A 20159-nucleotide genomic window follows, 5' to 3' on the forward strand; every position below is an offset into this window, starting at 1 on the left:
AGTTCAAGGACCGCCAAAATTAGTAGGACAAAACGGCGCTCGCCAAATACTCGAATCAGTGAAGCATGTTTAATATAAACAGTGTGCTTTGTAACAATTAGGGAGGTTTGTGTCATGTTTGTCCTCCTACAGAAACCATATTAAAACAAAAAATAGATTTTTTTCCCCCCCCTCATCTTTTTCCATTTTTCATACATTGTTGAAAAAGCTCCATAGAGCCACTAGGGCGGCGCTAAAGAGCCGCATGCGGCTCTAGAGCCGCGGGTTGCCGACCCCTGCATTAGAACATGCGTTGTGCCGAGTCAGCAGACTGTAGGAGGTGAAAGGTCACACACACACACACACACACACACACACACTGAGCAAAGGAAGCAAAGTGTGTGTTTAAATTTTCATCAGCTGCTGCAGCCCCCATAAGACCGCAGTGCCGAGGCATCAATTATTCAGGCCGAGTGGAGGTCGCGTGACTCCGCCCCCTTTTTCCACCAACCCCATGGTCACTTCATTAGGTACACCTGGGCGCGCAGGAAACGCCTGTCACCTTGGAAACAGCAATTTGACTCGGACACGCGCACGCGCACGCACACGCACAGGAATAATGACCGCTGCAAGGATGGCTGCTCTCGCTTGCCAGCAGGGGGCAGTGTGTGTGTGTGTGTGCGTGTGTGCGTGTGGGCAAGCGGCTTGCTAACAAGCAAGATGAAGGCTGCGTGGGCAACACACACGCGCGCACACACACACACGCACACACTGACACACACACCCACCCACACAGTGACGCACACACGCACAAATAGCAATTTGACTCGGACACGCGCACGCACACGCAGACACACACACACACTCACGCACACACGCACACACACTGACACACACACACACTCACGCACGCACACACGCACACACACACTGACACACTCACGCACACACACACACTCACGCACACACTGACACACTCACGCACACGCACTCACGCACACACACACACTGACACGCTCACGCACACACACACGCACACTCACGCGCACACACTGACACACTCACGCACACACTCACTCACACACACACTGACACACTCACGCACACACTGACACTCACGCACACACACACCCACACACAAACACTGACACTGACACATTCACGCACACGCACACTCACGCACACACTGACACACTCACACACACACACACACTGACACACTCACGCACACACTGACACTCACGCACACACACACTGACACACACACTCACGCACGCACACACACACACACTGACACACTCACGCACACACACACACACTGACACACTCACGCACACACACACACTCACGCACACACAGACACACTCACGCACACACACTGACACACTGACACGCTCACGCACACACACACACACACGCACTCACGCACACACACTGACACACTCACGCACACACTGACACACTCACACACACTGACACACTCACACACACACACACACACACACACACACTCACGCACACACACACCCACACACAAACACTGACACTGACACATTCACGCACACACACACACGCACACCCACTGTGCACGCGGCAGCTTCCTGTCTACTGAAACTTTCACACAGATAGCGTGTGTGCGCGCGCGCGTGCGTGTGATCCTTAAGGGGACAAGATGGCAGGACTGATCCTGTGCTGACCTTTGACCTTCCATGCAGCACTTTGACGCAACGATTTGTTTACTAGCACACACGCACGCGCCCGCGCGCACGGCCGCAAGTCGATTCGTGCTGATCGAGCTTCAGCGGCGCGATCGATAACTTGCTGGCACGCGCGCACACCGGAGATCGTGGGAAACAGCTCCCCGTATTGATCGGGCGGCGCGTGCACGTGCGCGTGCGTTGGCATTCAAATGATGAAGTTGAGACCGTGAAAGTCGAACAACCTTGACGCGCACACGCAGCTGCTGGTATGATCAGCAGGGGGCGCTGTGTTGATGATGTGAATTATTGATCACCTTCATGACGTCACAACCTTTTCATATTTGTACAAAGAGTCATCTATTTTCTTCTTCCTGTCACGTGTTTCGGGCGCTGGAAAACAAACAAACAAACAAACATTCATTTACCATGAATCGATTTAAGTGGACCCCGACTTAAAGAAGTGGAAACACTTATTGGGGTGTTACCATTTAGTGGTCAATTGTACGGAATATGTACTGTACTGTGACATGAATGTGTGTGTGAATGGGTAAATGTGGAAGTAGTGTCAAAGCGCTTTGAGTACCTTGAAGGTAGAAAAGCGCTATATCATTTATCTACTAAGAAAAGTCTCAATCAATCAACCATTTAACAGTCGCTAACAGTCCACAAGTCAGCCGCAGTGACACCCACCGCCTACTTCCGGCCACTTTCAAAGTAAAGGCTACAAAGTCGAGCGGGTCGGATGGATCGCGGGTTCCGACGGTTTAAGTGTCAGCACCACGTGACCGAGGCGCGCCTCACGCTCTCGCTCCCTTCGCCGTTTGGCACGCGCGCGCGCACACGGGCACCCGCGCGCGCGGCTTCCGGCTTTTCTTTTGAAGGCGGCGTCCACGGCTTCTCTGACCGCAAGACGGCCGCTTGACGCCTCTCGGCCGCTAGTCGGCGCCAGGCGGAGCTCCTCTCCAGAAGGCGCGACGATGGCAGCACAAGATGGCCGCTAAAGGCACCGACGACGCGACCTGCGGCTCCGTCGCGCCCGCCGTGAGAGCCGGACCGGCCACGGTCACCGTGTCCGCCGTCAGCCTGGCGCTGAGCGCGCTCTCGCTGCTGCTGCTCGTCACCGCCATCGGCACCGACCACTGGTACGAGACCGACACCCGCCGCCACAAGGACAACTGCGACCGGCACGGCTCCGACTCCAACGGGCAGAAGAACCGCGAGATGCCCATCTTCCACCTGCCCCTGGTGGACACGAGCACGCGCGACGTAGCGCTGATGAAGCCCGTGCACGTGGGCAGCCGGGAGGAGGAGCTTCTGGAGAACTGGCGCGCCATCCTGGGCATGGGCATCCTGGAGACGGAGTGCGGCCGCCCGCTCTTCTCCACGCACTCCGGCCTGTGGAGGAAGTGCTACTTCCGCGGCGTGGACGCCGACATCGACAAGCTCATCGACAGAGGTACCGCTTCCGGTCGGGCTAATGCGTCCTGCTGTGCTCACACTGTGTGTGTGTGTGTGTGTGTGTGTGCGTGCGCGTGCGCGTGCGCGTGTGCATGCAGGTATCGCGGAGCGCTGCACGGCGGTCAAGTACCATTTCTCTCAGCCAATCAGATTGAGGAACATCCCGCTCAACCTGACCAGGACCATCCAGCAGGACGAGTGGCACCTGCTGCGTGAGTCTCACACACACGCACACGCGCGCGCACACACACACAGTGCTGGGGGCTGGTCGCCATGGTAACAGGCTGCGCATGTGCTCACCAGACCTGCGGCGCATGACAGCGGGCTTCCTGGGCATGGCGGCGGCGGTGCTCCTGTGCGGAGGCATCGTGACGTCAGTGGGCTTCTTCTGGGAGGGAAGTCTGACACAGCACGTGTCTGGTCTGCTCTTCCTCATGGCAGGTAGGTGTGTGTGTGTGTGTGTGTGTGTGTGTGTGTGTGTGTGTGTGTGTGTGTGTGTGTGTGTGTGTGTGCGTGCGTGTGTGTGTGTGCGTGTGCGTGTATGTGCACCCTCTGCTGGTGGCCACCACAAGTGCAACAACATGTGTGTGTGTGTGTGTGTGTGTGTGTCCTCTGCTGGTGGCCAACACAAGTGCATCAACATGTGTGTGTGTGTGTGTGTGTGTGTGTGTCCTCTGCTGGTGGCCAACACAAGTGCATCAACATGTGTGTGTGTGTCCTCTGCTGGTGGCCAACACAAGTGCATCAACATGTGTGTGTGTGTCCTCTGCTGGTGGCCAACACAAGTACAACGTGTGTGTGTGTGTGTGTGTGTGTGTCCTCTGCTGGTGGCCAACACAAGTACAACAACATGTGTGTGTGTGTCCTCTGCTGGTGGCCAACACAAGTACAACAACATGTGTGTGTGTCCTCTGCTGGTGGCCAACACAAGTGCAACAACATGTGTGTGTGTGTCCTCTGCTGGTGGCCACCACAAGTGCAACAACATGTGTGTGTGTGTGTGTGTGTGTGTCCTCTGCTGGTGGCCAACACAAGTGCATCAACATCTGTGTGTGTGTGTGTGTGTGTGTGTGTCCTCTGCTGGTGGCCAACACAAGTGCATCAACATGTGTGTGTGTGTCCTCTGCTGGTGGCCAACACAAGTACAACAACATGTGTGTGTGTGTCCTCTGCTGGTGGCCAACACAAGTACAACGTGTGTGTGTGTGTGTGTGTGTGTGTGTCCTCTGCTGGTGGCCAACACAAGTACAACAACATGTGTGTGTGTGTCCTCTGCTGGTGGCCAACACAAGTACAACAACATGTGTGTGTCCTCTGCTGGTGGCCAACACAAGTATAACAACATGTGTGTGTGTGTCCTCTGCTGGTGGCCAACACAAGTACAACAACATGTGTGTGTGTGTCCTCTGCTGGTGGCCAACACAAGTACAACAACATGTGTGTGTCCTCTGCTGGTGGCCAACACAAGTATAACAACATGTGTGTGTGTGTCCTCTGCTGGTGGCCAACACAAGTATAACAACATGTGTGTGTGTGTCCTCTGCTGGTGGCCAACACAAGTGCATCAACATGTGTGTGTGTGTGTGTGTCTTCTGCTGGTGGCCAACACAAGTGCATCAACATGTGTGTGTGTGTCCTCTGCTGGTGGCCAACACAAGTACAACAACATGTGTGTGTGTGTCCTCTGCTGGTGGCCAACACAAGTACAACAACATGTGTGTGTGTGTCCTCTGCTGGTGGCCAACACAAGTACAACAACATGTGTGTGTCCTCTGCTGGTGGCCAACACAAGTATAACAACATGTGTGTGTGTGTCCTCTGCTGGTGGCCAACACAAGTACAACAACATGTGTGTGTGTGTCCTCTGCTGGTGGCCAACACAAGTACAACAACATGTGTGTGTGTGTGTGTGTGTCCTCTGCTGGTGGCCAACACAAGTACAACAACATGTGTGTGTCCTCTGCTGGTGGCCAACACAAGTATAACAACATGTGTGTGTGTGTCCTCTGCTGGTGGCCAACACAAGTACAACAACATGTGTGTGTGTGTGTGTGTGTCCTCTGCTGGTGGCCAACACAAGTACAACAACATGTGTGTGTGTGTCCTCTGCTGGTGGCCAACACAAGTACAACAACATGTGTGTGTCCTCTGCTGGTGGCCAACACAAGTATAACAACATGTGTGTGTGTGTCCTCTGCTGGTGGCCAACACAAGTACAACAACATGTGTGTGTGTGTCCTCTGCTGGTGGCCAACACAAGTACAACAACATGTGTGTGTCCTCTGCTGGTGGCCAACACAAGTATAACAACATGTGTGTGTGTGTCCTCTGCTGGTGGCCAACACAAGTGCATCAACATGTGTGTGTGTGTGTGTGTCTTCTGCTGGTGGCCAACACAAGTGCATCAACATGTGTGTGTGTGTCCTCTGCTGGTGGCCAACACAAGTACAACAACATGTGTGTGTGTGTCCTCTGCTGGTGGCCAACACAAGTACAACAACATGTGTGTGTGTGTGTCCTCTGCTGGTGGCCAACACAAGTACAACAACATGTGTGTGTCCTCTGCTGGTGGCCAACACAAGTATAACAACATGTGTGTGTGTGTCCTCTGCTGGTGGCCAACACAAGTACAACAACATGTGTGTGTGTGTCCTCTGCTGGTGGCCAACACAAGTACAACAACATGTGTGTGTGTGTGTGTGTGTCCTCTGCTGGTGGCCAACACAAGTACAACAACATGTGTGTGTCCTCTGCTGGTGGCCAACACAAGTATAACAACATGTGTGTGTGTGTCCTCTGCTGGTGGCCAACACAAGTACAACAACATGTGTGTGTGTGTGTGTGTGTCCTCTGCTGGTGGCCAACACAAGTACAACAACATGTGTGTGTCCTCTGCTGGTGGCCAACACAAGTACAACGTGTGTGTGTGTGTGTGTGTGTGTGTGTGTGTGTGTGCAGGGGTCTTCTGCACCATCTCTCTGTGCACCTATGCGGCCAGCGTGACCTACGACCTCTCCAGGAACCCCCCCTTCATCTACGGCATCCCCCAGGACGTAGACCATGGTCACGGGTGGTCTGTGCACTGTGCCTGGGCCAGTCTGGCTCTCAGCGTGGCGTCCGGCTGCCTCGCCGCCATCTTCCCCTCCTGCAGCCGCTCGGGACGTCTGCGCTCCAAAGCGGCCCGCGCCTCCTCCGTCTGACTCCGCCCCTCGCTGAGGCTTTTCTCTTGTTTGCACGGTTACCATGGTGACGTCCCGCTACTGACTATTACGCAACCAGCAGATCACATGACCGGAAGATGGCCTGCCTGTAAGTGTGTGCGTGTGTAAATAGTGTTGATGACGTCATCACACACCTGAACTTCTACTAGTGTGCACATACTGCAGTTACCATGACAACGCAGCACCTTTAATCACCCGCACGCCCCTTAAAGGGACAACATCATTCTTATCTTCACCTTACAGTCAACTGACCCTACACTTGGTACTACTGCAGTAATACTACTAGTACTACCCCTGTTATACTATTGTAATATTACTGCTAATACTACTAATACTATTGTAATATTACTGGTAATACTACTAATATTACCAATGTAATACTACTAGTACTACCGCTGTAATACTACTAGTACCACCCCTGTTATACTATTGTAATATTACTGGTGATACTACTAATACTACCAATGTAATACTACTAGTACTACCCCTGTAATACTACTTCTGTAATACTAATGTAATGTTACTGGTAATACTACTAATATTACCAATGTAATACTACTAGTACTACCGCTGTAATACTACTAGTACCACCCCTGTTATACTATTGTAATATTACTGGTAATACTACTAATACTACCAATGTAATACTACTAGTATTACCCCTGTAATACTACTCCTGTAATACTAATGTAATATTACTGGTAATACTACTAATATTACCAATGTAATACTACTAGTACTACTGATGTAATACTACTAGTACTACCGCTGTAATACTATTGTAATATTACTGGTAATACTACTAATACTACCAATGTAATACTACTAGTACTACCGATGTAATACTACTAGTACTACCGCTGTAATACTGCTTCTGTAATACTATTGTAATATTACTGGTAATACTACCAATGTAATACTTCTAGTACTACCCCTGTAAAACCACTAGTACTACCGCTGTAATGCTACTAGTACTACTGCTGTAATGCTACTAGTACTACTATTGTAATACTACTGGTGTAATACTACTGATGTAATGCTACGAGTACTACTGCTGTAATACTACTAGTACTACTGCTGTAATACTACTAATACTACTACTGTAATGTTACTAGTACTACTATTGTAATACTATTAGTACTACTATTGTAATACTACTGGTGTAATACTACTGATGTAATGCTACTAGTACTACTGCTGTAATATTACTAGTACTACTACTGTAATACTACTAGTACTACTGATGTAATACTACAAGCACTACTGCTGTACTACTATTAATATTACTATTGTAATACTACTAGTACTACTGCTGTAATACTACTTGTACTACTGCTGTAATGCTACTAGTATTACTGCTGTAATACTACAAGCACTACTGCTGTACTACTATTAGTATTACTATTGTAATACTACAAGCACTACTGCTGTAAAACTACCACTGTTATACTACTAGTAAAAATAATGGATCAGATTTATATAGCACTTTTCTCGACACTGAAAGCGCTGCACAGAGAAGTGAGAAGACATCATTCACATTCACACCTGCTGCTACTGGTGGTGATGATGCTGGTAGTGGTAGTGATGGTGCTGGTGGTAGTGATGGTGCTGGTGGTAGTGATGGTAGTGGTGGTGATGGTGCTGGTGGTAGTGATGGTGCTGGTGGTAGTGATGGTGGTGCTGGTAGTGATGGTGATGCTGGTGGTGGTGGTAAGCTACATTTGTAGCCACAGCTGGCCTGGGGTAGACTGAATGAAGCGTACTAGTGGCAGTCAGCCCCATCCTTCATTCACCAGTGAAGTGTTCTGCCCAAAGACACTTTGGCAGTGATTTGGATGGCAAGAGGCGGGGAGCGAACCTGCAACCCTCAGGTTTCTGGCACGGCTGCTCTACCCACTACACCATACCGTGCCCTGCCGCCCTAAACTTATTAGTACTATAAATAGTACTAATACTACCCTTGTATTACTAGTAGTACTACTGTATTCCTACTGCTGCTGCTGTGTTACTAGTATTACAGTTGTGTTACTAGTAGTACTACTGTATTCCTACTGCTGCTGCATTACTAGTATTACAGTTGTGTTACTAGTAGTACTCATGCTGTCTTATTGTTACTAGTAACACTACTGCACTGTGACTAGTACTAGCACTACTAACTGCACTAGTGTTACTAGTAACAGCAACATTATTACTGTTACTAGTAACACTAGTGCAGTTAGTAGTGTGGCTAGTACTAGTCGCAGTGCAGCAGTGTTAGTAGCACTAGTAAGCATGCAGTAGTACTAGTAACAGTGCAGCAGTGTTAGTAGCACTAGTAAGCGTGCAGCGGTGTTAATAGTACTAGTAAGCGTGCAGTAGTACTATTAACAGTGCAGCGGTGTTAGTAGTACTAGTAAGCGTGTAGTAGTACTATTTACAGTGCAGCAGTATTAGTAAGCGTGCAGCAGTGTTAGTAGTACTAGTAATCGTGCAGCAGTGTTAGTAGTACCAGTAAGCATGCAGCAGTATTAGTAGTACTACTAAGCGTAAGCGTGCAGCAGTGTTAATAGTACTAGTAAGCGTGCAGTAGTACTATTAACAGTGCAGCAGTATTAGTAAGCGTGCAGCAGTGTTAGTAGTACTAGTAAGCATGCAGCAGTGTTAGTAGTACCAGTAAGCATGCAGCAGTATTAGTAGTACTAGTAAGCGTGCAGCAGTGTTAATAGTACTAGTAAGCGTGCAGCAGTGTTAATAGTACTAGTAAGTGTGCAGTAGTACTTTTAACAGTGCAGCAGTATTAGTAAGCGTGCAGCAGTGTTAGTAGTACTAGTAAGCGTGCAGCAGTTGTTAGTAATACTTACTAGTAAGTGTGCAGCAGTGTTAGTAGTACTTACCAGTAAGCATGCAGCAGTATTAGTAGTACTAGTAAGTGTGCAGCAGTGTTAGTAGTACTTACCAGTAAGCATGCAGCAGTATTAGTAGTACTAGTAAGTGTGCAGCAGTGTTAGTAGTACCGGTAAGTGTGCAGCAGTGTTCATAGTACTTACTAGTAAGCGTGCAGTAGTACTATTAACAGTGCAGCAGTATTAGTAGTACTAGTAAGCGTGCAGCAGTGTTAGTAGTACTTACTAGTAAGTGTGCAGTAGTACTATTAACAGTGCAGCAGTATTAGTAGTACTAGTAAGCGTGCAGCAGTGTTAGTAGTACTTACTAGTAAGCGTGCAGTAGTACTATTAACAGTGCAGCAGTATTAGTAGTACTAGTAAGCGTGCAGCAGTGTTAGTAGGACTTACTAGTAAGCGTGCAGTAGTACCAGTAAAGAGGTGTAGTACTGAAGGATCTGATGTAAATAAAAGCAGGTAAAAGTTTTCCAAAACAAAGATTGTATTTCTGCTTCTTTAACTTATTGTCCGCCATGACTGTACATTGCTGTAAACGTGCAAAGTGTGAAGATGATCAACCATGACTTGTTCTCAGGCCAATAGATCACGTGACTTGGATCAGTCATCAATAAAGTGATCTTCGATGAGAAGGTGTCGTCATTTCTTCATGTTGATGACAAACGGCCTGTAATACCTCCGTTGGCCGCGAGGGGGGTGGCAGCTCGCCTGCAGTACCACTCATGCGCGTCAAGACGTCATCGCGCATGCGCAGCTGCTCCGCCGTTGCCTCGCTCACACACCGGAGTCACAACAACCGACAACCGTGAAGCCGCGAGCGGGCGTGCGAGCGAGTCAGCGAGCATTGACGTCGGTCGTCGGCTGCTGTCACCGAGCGGCCCGGGAGACAGAACCGCAAGAGCCGGACACTCCCACGCCAGGTAGCGGGGCTCCAGGTGTTGGCCGAGTCACGTCACGTCACCCAGCCGCCGATGGAGCGGCCGCCGACACCACCCTGACGAGCTAACTGGTTAGCATGGAGCTAACACCACCCTGAGAAGCTAACAGGTTAGCATGGAGCTAACACCACCCTGACGAGCTAACTGGTTAGCATGGAGCTAACACCACCCTGCTAGCCTCCATTAGGCTAACGGTTAGCTTGTGTGCTAACAGCGAGCTAACACATCTGGCGCGGAGGATGCTGGCGCGGACGGCGGCTGAGCCCGAGGCCGGACCCTCTCCTCCGCCGCCGCCGCCGTGAAAGCCGCGGCCGGCAGCAGCCATGCAGGCGGCCCCGCTGCAGTACGACTTCTTCAGCGAGGACAACGCGCCCAAGTGGCGAGGCCTGCTCGTACCCTCCCTGGACAAGGTAGCACGTGCACGCGCGCGCAGGTGAACCGTGTGACGTCACCGGCGGGGTGTGTTCGGTGACGTCACAGGGGAAGTGCTCAGGGATGAGTCATGACTTTGACGTGTGTGTGGCAGGTACTGAAGCAGGTGCATCCCAACCTGGTGTCCCAGCAGGAGGCGCTGCAGTACATCGAGCAGCTCATCCTGCTGCTGCTCAGCATGTTGTGTCAGGCGCAACCTCGCAGTGTGCAGGACGTGGAGGTGACACACACACACACACACACGCACACACACACACACCAGTCACCTGACCCATGTTGGCCAATCAGGAGCGGGTCCAGAAAAGCTTCCCTCACCCCATCGACAAGTGGGCCATCGCTGACGCTCAGGCCGCCATCGAGAAGAGGAAGAGGAGGAACCCGCTGGCTCTGCCCGTGGACAAGATCCACCCGCTGCTCAAGGTGCGTCTTCAGCCGCCGCCTCATTGGCCGCCGCCTCATTGGCCGGCTGTGACTTGCAGGAGGTGCTGGGCTACAAGATCGACCACCAGGTGTCGGTCTACATGGTGGCCGTGCTGGAGTACATCTCCGCCGACATCCTCAAGCTGGCGGGGAACTACGTGAGGAACATCCGACACTACGAGATCTCCCAGCAGGACATCACCGTGGCCATGTGCGCCGACAAGGTGCGCACGCCCAACCCGCTTACACGTGCCCCGCCCTAACCTGCCGCGTCTGTGTCCAGGTGCTGATGGACATGTTCCACCAGGACGAGGAGGACATCAGTGGCTTCCCGCTGACGGACGAGGAGCCGTCGGCCGTGGAGGAGCAGAGTTACTACGAGCTGGTGCGGAGCTTCATGGCCGACGGACGCCACTTCCTGAGGCAGCTGGACCTTCTCATCAAGGTCTTCAGGGAGCGCTTCCACGCCAACGCCATGCTCTTCTCGCAGCATGTGAGTATGTGGGCCGCACGCCGCCGCCGCCACCCGTGCTGACGCGGTCTGTGTGTCAGGACGTGGACAGCATCTTCAGCCGCGTGCTGGACGTGCAGGAGGTGACGGTGAAGATGCTGGGCCTCCTGGAGGACACGGTGGAGATGACGGACGATGGAAGTCCTCACCCGCTGGTGGGCAGCTGTTTTGAAGACCTGGCTGAGGTAGCTCCTTCATTCATTCATTCATCTATGCTTTCATGTTCATTTCATTCATTCATTTTCCATTCTTTCCTTCATTCATCTATGGTTCCATCTACACATGAATTCATTCTTTCATTCATTTATTCTTTAATCTATTAATGACTTCTGTCATTTGTAACTTAATTTGTTCACTTCCTGGGAAACTTATCAAGGAGCTTTTTGTATTATTAGGTCCATCAGTGCTAAATATTATAAACGTATCACTTTCCTCTGTCACTGTTCCCCTAGCATTCAAAAAAGCGGTTATTCATCCTCTGCTCAAAAGACCTAACCTCCATCCTGACCTCATGGGAAACTACCACCTTCCCTTTATTTCCAAAATCCTGGAAAAAATAGTTGCACAGCAGCTAAATGAACACTTAGTGTCTAACAATCTCTGTGAACCTTTTCAGTCCGGTTTCAGGACAAATCACTCTACGGAGACAGCCCTCGCGAAAATGACTAATGATCTACTGCTAACGATGGATTCTGATGCGTCATCTATGTTGCTGCTTCTTGATCTTAGCGCTGCTTTCCATACCGTCCATCATAATATTTTATTAGAGCGTATCAAAACACGTATTGGTATGTCAGACTTAGCCTTGTCGTGGTTTAACTCTTATCTTACTGACAGGATGCAGTGTGTCTCACATAACAATGTGACCTCGGACTATGTTAAGGTAACGTGTGGAGTTCCTCAGGGTTCAGTTCTTGGCCCTGCACTCTTTAGCATCTACATGCTGCCGCCAGGTGACATCATACCTGTTAGCTTTCACTGTTATGATGATGTCACCCAACTCTACATGCCCCTAAAGCTGACCAACACCCAGGATTGTAGTCACCTGGAGGCGTGTCTTAATGATATTAAACAATCACCTGGAGGCGTGTCTTAATGACATGAAACAATCACCTGGAGGCGTGTCTTAATGACATTAAACAATCACCTGGAGGCGTGTCTTAATGACATGAAACAATCACCTGGAGGCGTGTCTTAATGACATTAAACAATCACCTGGAGGCGTGTCTTAATGACATTAAACAATCACCTGGAGGTGTGTCTTAATGACATTAAACAATCACCTGGAGGTGTGTCTTAATGACATTAAACAATCACCTGGAGGCGTGTCTTAATGACATGAAACAATGGATGTCCGCTAACTTTTTGCAACTCAACGCTAAGAAAACATAAATGCTGATTATCGGTCTTGCTAGACACCGACACCTATTTAATAATACCACCTTAACATTTGACAACCAAACAATTACACAAAGTGACTCGGTAAAGAATCTGGGTATTATCTTCAACCCAACTCTCTCGTTTGAGTCACACATTAAGAGTGTTACTAAAACAGACTTCTTTCATCTCCGTAATATCACTAAAATTTGTTCCATTTTGTCCACCAGTGACACTGAGATCATTATTTATGCCTTCGTTACGTCTCGTCTCCATTACTGTAACGTGTTATTTTCATGTCTCCCTATGTCTAGCATTAACGCTTCCGTCTGTCTACCCCAGGGCAGCTGTGGCTATGAAAGTAGCTTACCACCACCAGGTGTGAATGAATGATGGGTTCTACATGTAAAGAGACTTTGGGTACTTAGAAAAGCGCTATATAAATCCCAGTTATTATTATTAAAATATTACACTTGGTACTAAATGTGTCTGCTAGACTTTTGACAAGAACAAGAAAGATATATATATATATATATATATATATATATATATATATATATATATCTCAGTGACGTGCGGTGAACTATACACCAGGTGAGGCAAATATACTTTTGGAGTTTTTTTTTTTCTTTTCTTTTTTTTACCTAAATTCATATGTGCAGCTCTAATCATTAGGTTGCACATTAGAATAACAAGAAAAAGAAGGTATTTATTTGCTTTCATAAAAACATTATCATAATGATATTATGATAACTGACCACAGTATCCAACAGGGAGCTCCCCAGTCGCACAAACTGGGGCCTGTCAGACAAGTAATCAGTGATCCAGGAGACAATGGATGAACTGACACCCATCCTGAGCAACTTGTCACTCATCAGAATTGGTTGAATGGTGTTAAAGGCACTGGAGAAATCAAAAAACATGATCCTCACAGTGCCCCTCCCACCATCCAGGTGAGAGTGAGCATGATGCAGCAGGTAGATAACAACATCATCCACCCCTACATGGGGCTGATATGCAAACTGTAGAGGATCCAGGGAAGGAGCCACCAGGGGTCTCAGCTGATCCAGCACGAGTCTCTCGAGGACTTTCATGACCTGGGATGTCAGGGCAACAGGTCTGAAGTCGTTCGAGCCCGATAGGATGAGCTTCTTGGGCACCGGCACTATGCAGGATGTTTTCCATAGCACTGGTACCCGTTCTAGCTTCAGACTCAGGTTGAAGATGGAGTGCAGGATCCCAGTTAACTGAGCAGCACAAGTCTTCAGGACCCAGGGGTTGACTCGGTCCTATATGTGTGTATATATATATTTTTACTACTTAGGAATAAATACAATAGGGTCTAGCTCCATCCAATCTTGCTGATTGTAGTGTACCATATGTCCCGGCCAGAAATCAGCGTTCAGTAAAGAAGGCCAATTCTAGTGATATTACAGAGATGAAGTACTCTGGAATGTTCTCGCAGTAACAGTTAGAGATGCTACCTCAGTAAAAGCATTTAAGTCCCATCTTAAAGCTCATTTGTATACTCTAGCCTTTAAATAGACCCCTTTTAGACCAGTTGATCTGCCGCCTCTCTTTTCTGCTCTGCCCCCCTTTCCTGCGTGGAGAGGTTATCAGGTGACCACGGATCAGCTTCCATGGAGGAAGCGCTAGCTCTTCTAAGTTGAAACCGGGGATGACCTTTTTACATCAGTCGTTGATGTCTCTGCTCTCCGACTTGTCTCCATGCAAGATGATCCCCTGCTGGCCCCACTATGGACTGGACTCTCACGATTATGTTAGATCCACTATGAACTGGACTCTCACTATTATGTTAGATCCACTATGGACTGGACTCTCACTATTATGTTAGATCCACTATGGACTGGACTCTCACGATTATGTTAGATCCACTATGGACTGGACTCTCACGATTATGTTAGATCCACTATGAACTGGACTCTCACTATTATGTTAGATCCACTATGGACTGGACTCTCACTATTATGTTAGATCCACTATGGACTGCACTCTCACTATTATGTAAGATCCACTATGGACTGCACTCTCACTATTATGTTAGATCCACTATGGACTGGACTCTCACTATTATGTTAGATCCACTATGGACTGCACTCTCACTATTGTGTAAGATCCACTATGGACTGGACTCTCACTATTATGTTAGATCCATTATGGACTGCACTCTCACTATTATGTTAGATCCACTATGGACTGGACTCTCACAATATCAACAAGATCCACTATGGACTGGACTCTCACACTATTAACTAGATCTACTATGGACTGGACTCTCACTATTATGTTAGATCCACTATGGACTGGACTCTCACAATATCAACTAGATCCACTATGGACTGGACTCTCACACTATTAACTAGATCTACTATGGACTGGACTCTCACACTATTATGTTAGATCCACTATGGACTGGACTCTCACACTATTAACTAGATCCACTATGGACTGGACTCTCACACTATTAACTAGATCCACTATGGACTGGACTCTCACATTATTTACTGTCCACTCGGCATCCATTGCACGGGTCACCCGGGGGTGTCCACACATCTGCAGTCCCCTCCAACAGACAGTTCCTTGGACTTCATGCTTGGTTGGTGCTCCGCCATGCACTGCCAAGTGTGGATGTACTGCAAATAGCTTACCACCACTACCACATGCAAACTTGTGGTTTTCCCAAAGTTAAGTGCTTTGAGACCATCTTTCATTCAGTCATTGCATTGGTCTGATGTGACAAGCACACATGTATTGGTCACGTGTGAGGCTCAGAAACATTCATAAATCAGGCGCAGCATTGTATTGGGCGCAAGGTTGAAAACGTGGGAAAAAATGAGCAGTTTATACACCTGAAATGATGGTACATACATTAGAAACTTTTATAGAGAACAACATGGCAACAAGCTACGCCATAACAACAACCTGGCAGAAAGGTACAACTAAGCAGAAGGGTACAACATGACAACAACATGGCAGAAAAGTAAAACATAGCAAAAAGTTACAACATGACAACAACATAGCAGAAAGGTACATCATGACAAGAACATGGCAGAAAGGGGCAACATAGCAGAAAAGTACAACATGACAACATACAGTAGCAGAAAGGTACAACATAACAAGGTATAACATGACCATAACATGGCAGAAAGGTACCACCATAACAAGGTACAACATGGCAGAAAAGGACAACATGACCACACTATGTCTGAAAGGTACAACATCACCACAACATTACAGAAAGGTACAACATGACAATGTACTGTATGGCAGAAAGGAACAACATGCTAACAACATGGCAAAAAGGTGCAACATAACAACATGGCAGAAAGGGACTACATGACCACATGGCAGACATGTACAACATGACAACAACATAGAAGAAAAGTACAACATGGCCGAAATGTACAACATGACAACAACATACAGTAGCAGAAAGATACAACATGACACAGAAAGGGAAAACATTGCATAGAGGTACAACATGATCACTACATGGCAGAAAGGTACAACATGACAACAACAAAGCAGAAGTGTACACCATTACAACAACTTAGCAGAAAGGTACCACATGACAACTGCATGGCAGAAAGGTACAACATGACAAAAACATGGCGGCAGAAGGGTACACCATGACAACAACATGGCAGAAAAGTACAACATAACAACAACATAGCAGAAAGCTACAACAAAGCAGAAGGGTACAACATGACAACAACACGGCAGAAAAGTAAAACATGACAACATAGCAGAATGGTACATCATGGCAACAACATGACAGAAAGGGGCAACATGGCAGAAAAGTACAACATGACAACAACATACTGTAGCAGAACGGTACAACGTAACAACAAGGGACAAAATGGCAGAAATGTACAACATGAGCACGACATGGCAGAAAAGTACAACGTGACAACATACAGTAGCAGAAAGGTACAACATAAGGGACAACATGACCACAACATGGCAGAAAAGTACAACGTGACAACATACAGTAGCAGAAAGGTACAACATAACAACAAGGGACAACATGACCACAACATGGCAGAAAAGTACAACATACAGTAGCAGAAAGGTACAACATAAAAACATGACCACAACATGGCAGTAAAGTACAACGTGACAACATACAGTAGCAGAAAGGTACAACATAACAAGGGACAACATGACCACAACATGGCAGAAAAGTACAACGTGACAACATACAGTAGCAAAAAGGTACAACATAACAACGAGGGACAACATGACCACAACATGGCAGAAAAGTACAACATGACAACATACAGTAGCAGAAAGGTACAACATAAAAACATGACCACAACATGGCAGAAAAGTACAACGTGACAACATACAGTAGCAGAAAGGTACAACATAACAACAAGGGACAACATGACCACAACATGGCAGAAAAGTACAACGTGACAACATACAGTAGCAAAAAGGTACAACATAACAACAAGGGACAACATGACCACAACATGGCAGAAACAATGAATGTTATTTATTTAATATCAATGAATGTTATTTCAACTCTCAGTGGTTGATCAGTCAGCTGGGATAGGCTCCACCCCCTTGGAACTTTACTACCATCTAATTGGCTGATTGTGGCTGACATGTGACCTGCTTGGCAGGAGTTGGCCTTTGACCCCTACGAGACGTACGCTCAGGACATCCTGCGCTCCGGCTTCCACCAACACTTCCTGAGTCAGGTCACCAAGCCGGGGGCCGCCTTCCACCTGCAGGTGAGCGACGTGTGACCTGTGACCTGTGACCTGTGACCTGTGACCTGTGCATGCGTGAAGATGATGACGTCTCCTCCTGTCCACAGTCCATCTGTCAAGGCTTCAAGGAGGCCGTCCAATACGTCCTACCTCGACTGCTGCTCACACCTGTCTACTACTGTCTGCACCTCTTTGACATCATCAAGGTAACACACCTGTGGCCGCCCCCACACACCTGGGGCCCCCCCATCACCATGTGTGTCTCCATAGCAACTGGAGGAGAAGAGCGAGGACGAGGAGGACAAGGAGTGTCTGAAGCAGGCCATCACTGCTCTGCTCAACCTGCAGAGCAGCATGGAGAGGATCTGCTCTCGCAGCCTGGCCAAGAGGAGGCTCAGGTCCGTATGACTCCGCCCATCCTCTCTGCCGGCGCACCAAAATAGAGCGGGCGCTTTGAGGTCGTAGGTCGTGCGTGCGGGCGGGGGTGAGGAGGAAGTGGCGTCAGGCCCGAGGGAGGTGCTGCTCATTGTTCCGAGAGGCAGAAAGAAAAGCGGTGCGAGCGAGGAAGCGACTCGGAGCTGAAAGTGCGAGGCGGTGTGGCCGCCCGAGACGTGACGGCGACTGACAGCAGGATGTGAGGACGTAAGTCGGCTCGTCTGGGTCCAACACGCGTGACGCATACCTCAGGGGTTTATGTGATTAGCGGCGCCCAGTGGCCTCGGCTCAAACCATCGCTTTTCTGTCCCCGTGTCTCGCTCTGACCAATCACGGCGCTCTCTGGTCACATGACCCCCTCAAGATAGATGTTGCTAATCCCGTTTTAATGGCTGCCACCATGGTGGGCGACACTAGCAGCCCCCGGTGCATATCAAATCAAGCACTTTCTGTGAAGAGACTTTTGCGTATGAGCACGCCAAACTAAAACTTCCTTATTAACATTCTGCCATCGCTTTGTTTCTCTTCATCTCACTCCTGTGCCGCTGTGACTAGATGGCAGAATGCCTGGCGCTCCAGCAGCTGGAGTGTAGCATCGAGACAAGTGAGAGAGTGTAGAGTTTGATCAGAAAATGTGGTATTGCTGTTCTGTTCTGGGTCGTTCAAGTCGTTCAAGTAGAGAGATGGGAAAGTGCTTTCATAGAGTCCCCAAAGAAGTGGTTCATAAAGTCAGGGGGAAAAAAGGAGATGTCTCCTAAAAAAATAACTTGTGGTGCAATACAGTCGGACCATGCTCGTGTCTGCAGTGATCACTCTGTAAAATGTTTATCTGAGCATGCAATCCAGTTTGTTGTCTACTATATTAGCAGTGTTTGAGAGCAGAACTAAATGTAGAACAGGACATTAGTTTGTGTTCTTTTGTGGTTGCAAAGCCTAAATATAACTGGAAGACCTGCTTGTGCAAATAAACTAAGGTCATGTTAAGTCCTAGTGATAAATATTGTCATTGTTGGTCCAATCCACCATATTTTCATTATCCATTTTCATAGCAAAGTAAAAGCTTGGTTGTGGTTCTGCAGGAAAGTCAAGTGCTTTATTCAACATTAAAACGTCTTTGCTGATATTTGTTAGCATGAAGAAAATATCCTTCATAGTATTAATAAAGTAGATGAATAAATATATAAACAGCATTTACTGAATCAATCAATTCCTTTTATTGTCATTGTCACAATAACACTTAAGTCATACATGTCAACAATAGTTTACAGTTTAGCATTGTCAAGAAGATGGCGAATAGAGGAGTGTGGGGGTGGGAAGAGTCAGATGTCTGATGGGTGTTACGTTGATGTTGCAGCAATGCAATGACCAGAGCACAATTATTGAGGTGGTGAAGAGTGAGTTAATAAGAGGTTCCGGGGCAGCAAAGGGGCATGCTGTTCATTTAGCAGTCTCACAGGCTGGGGATACAGACTGTGAGACATTCTGGTGGTCCTAGCGCGAATCCATCTATACTTCCTTCCAGAGGGTAGAAGGTTGAAGAGGCCATGTGCTGGGTGGTATCTGTCCTTCAGGATGTTGTGTACTCGCTTTAAGCAGCAAGCTGTGTACATGGCACTCATCTCTGGGAGTATTGTCCTTGTCATTTTCCCTGCCGCTTTAACCACTCGCTGGAGGGCCTGTCGGTTGGCTTTAGTGCAGCTAGCAAACCACACTAAAAAGTCGTAAGTTAGGACACTGCTGATGGCACAGTTGTAAAAGTTTACCATTGATTTCTGCGGAATGTTTGCGCATTTTAGTTTCCTTAGAAAGAAAAGACGTTTTTGGGCCTTTCCGACTGTAGAAGCAGTGTTAATGTCCCAGCATCGATCTTCTGTTATGTTCGCCCCTAAAAATTTGAATTGTTTGACCCTTTCTACGACATTGTTATTAATTAAAAGTGGAGGGTGTTTTTTCTGCCCTTTTCTGCGGAAGTCTACAATTAGTTATTTGGTTTTGTTAGTGTCAAGGACCAAGTTGTAGTTAGCACACCATGAAGCCAGCTGTTGGACCTCTGCACTGTATGCTGTCTCA

The 20159-nt window shown here is 48.0% G+C and overlaps 2 protein-coding genes across 6 annotated transcripts in view; both read left to right on the forward strand.

Annotated features, from left to right (window-relative positions):
* Positions 1 to 2591: 2591 nt before the first annotated feature.
* Positions 2592 to 9869, forward strand: tmem178a (transmembrane protein 178a). The gene is made up of 4 exons (XM_061987970.2): positions 2592 to 3135; positions 3236 to 3349; positions 3441 to 3578; positions 6096 to 9869. The coding sequence occupies exons 1-4, from the start codon at positions 2670 to 2672 to the stop codon at positions 6335 to 6337; spliced, it is 960 nt and encodes a 319-aa protein (XP_061843954.1). The 5' UTR covers positions 2592 to 2669; the 3' UTR covers positions 6338 to 9869.
* A 138-nt stretch (positions 9870 to 10007) lies between these two features.
* The window catches only part of LOC133624420 (son of sevenless homolog 1-like), a 31455-nt gene continuing 21303 nt past the window's right edge, over positions 10008 to 20159 (forward strand). For 3 of the 5 annotated variants that reach the window (XM_061987949.1, XM_061987955.1, XM_061987956.1), the window contains exons 1-9: positions 10008 to 10585; positions 10702 to 10827; positions 10896 to 11027; positions 11087 to 11251; positions 11311 to 11520; positions 11580 to 11723; positions 17565 to 17675; positions 17762 to 17860; positions 17925 to 18052. In XM_061987949.1, coding sequence (XP_061843933.1) covers positions 10499 to 10585; positions 10702 to 10827; positions 10896 to 11027; positions 11087 to 11251; positions 11311 to 11520; positions 11580 to 11723; positions 17565 to 17675; positions 17762 to 17860; positions 17925 to 18052 — 1202 coding nt within the window. In that variant the 5' untranslated portion in view covers positions 10008 to 10498. The remainder of the gene's footprint in view (positions 10586 to 10701; positions 10828 to 10895; positions 11028 to 11086; positions 11252 to 11310; positions 11521 to 11579; positions 11724 to 17564; positions 17676 to 17761; positions 17861 to 17924; positions 18053 to 20159) is intronic. The other 2 variants (XM_061987950.1, XM_061987952.1) reach the window with 2 other exon arrangements.

This window comes from Nerophis lumbriciformis, linkage group LG27 (genome assembly GCF_033978685.3).
Source record: "Nerophis lumbriciformis linkage group LG27, RoL_Nlum_v2.1, whole genome shotgun sequence".
Classification (NCBI taxonomy): Eukaryota; Metazoa; Chordata; class Actinopteri; order Syngnathiformes; family Syngnathidae; genus Nerophis; species Nerophis lumbriciformis.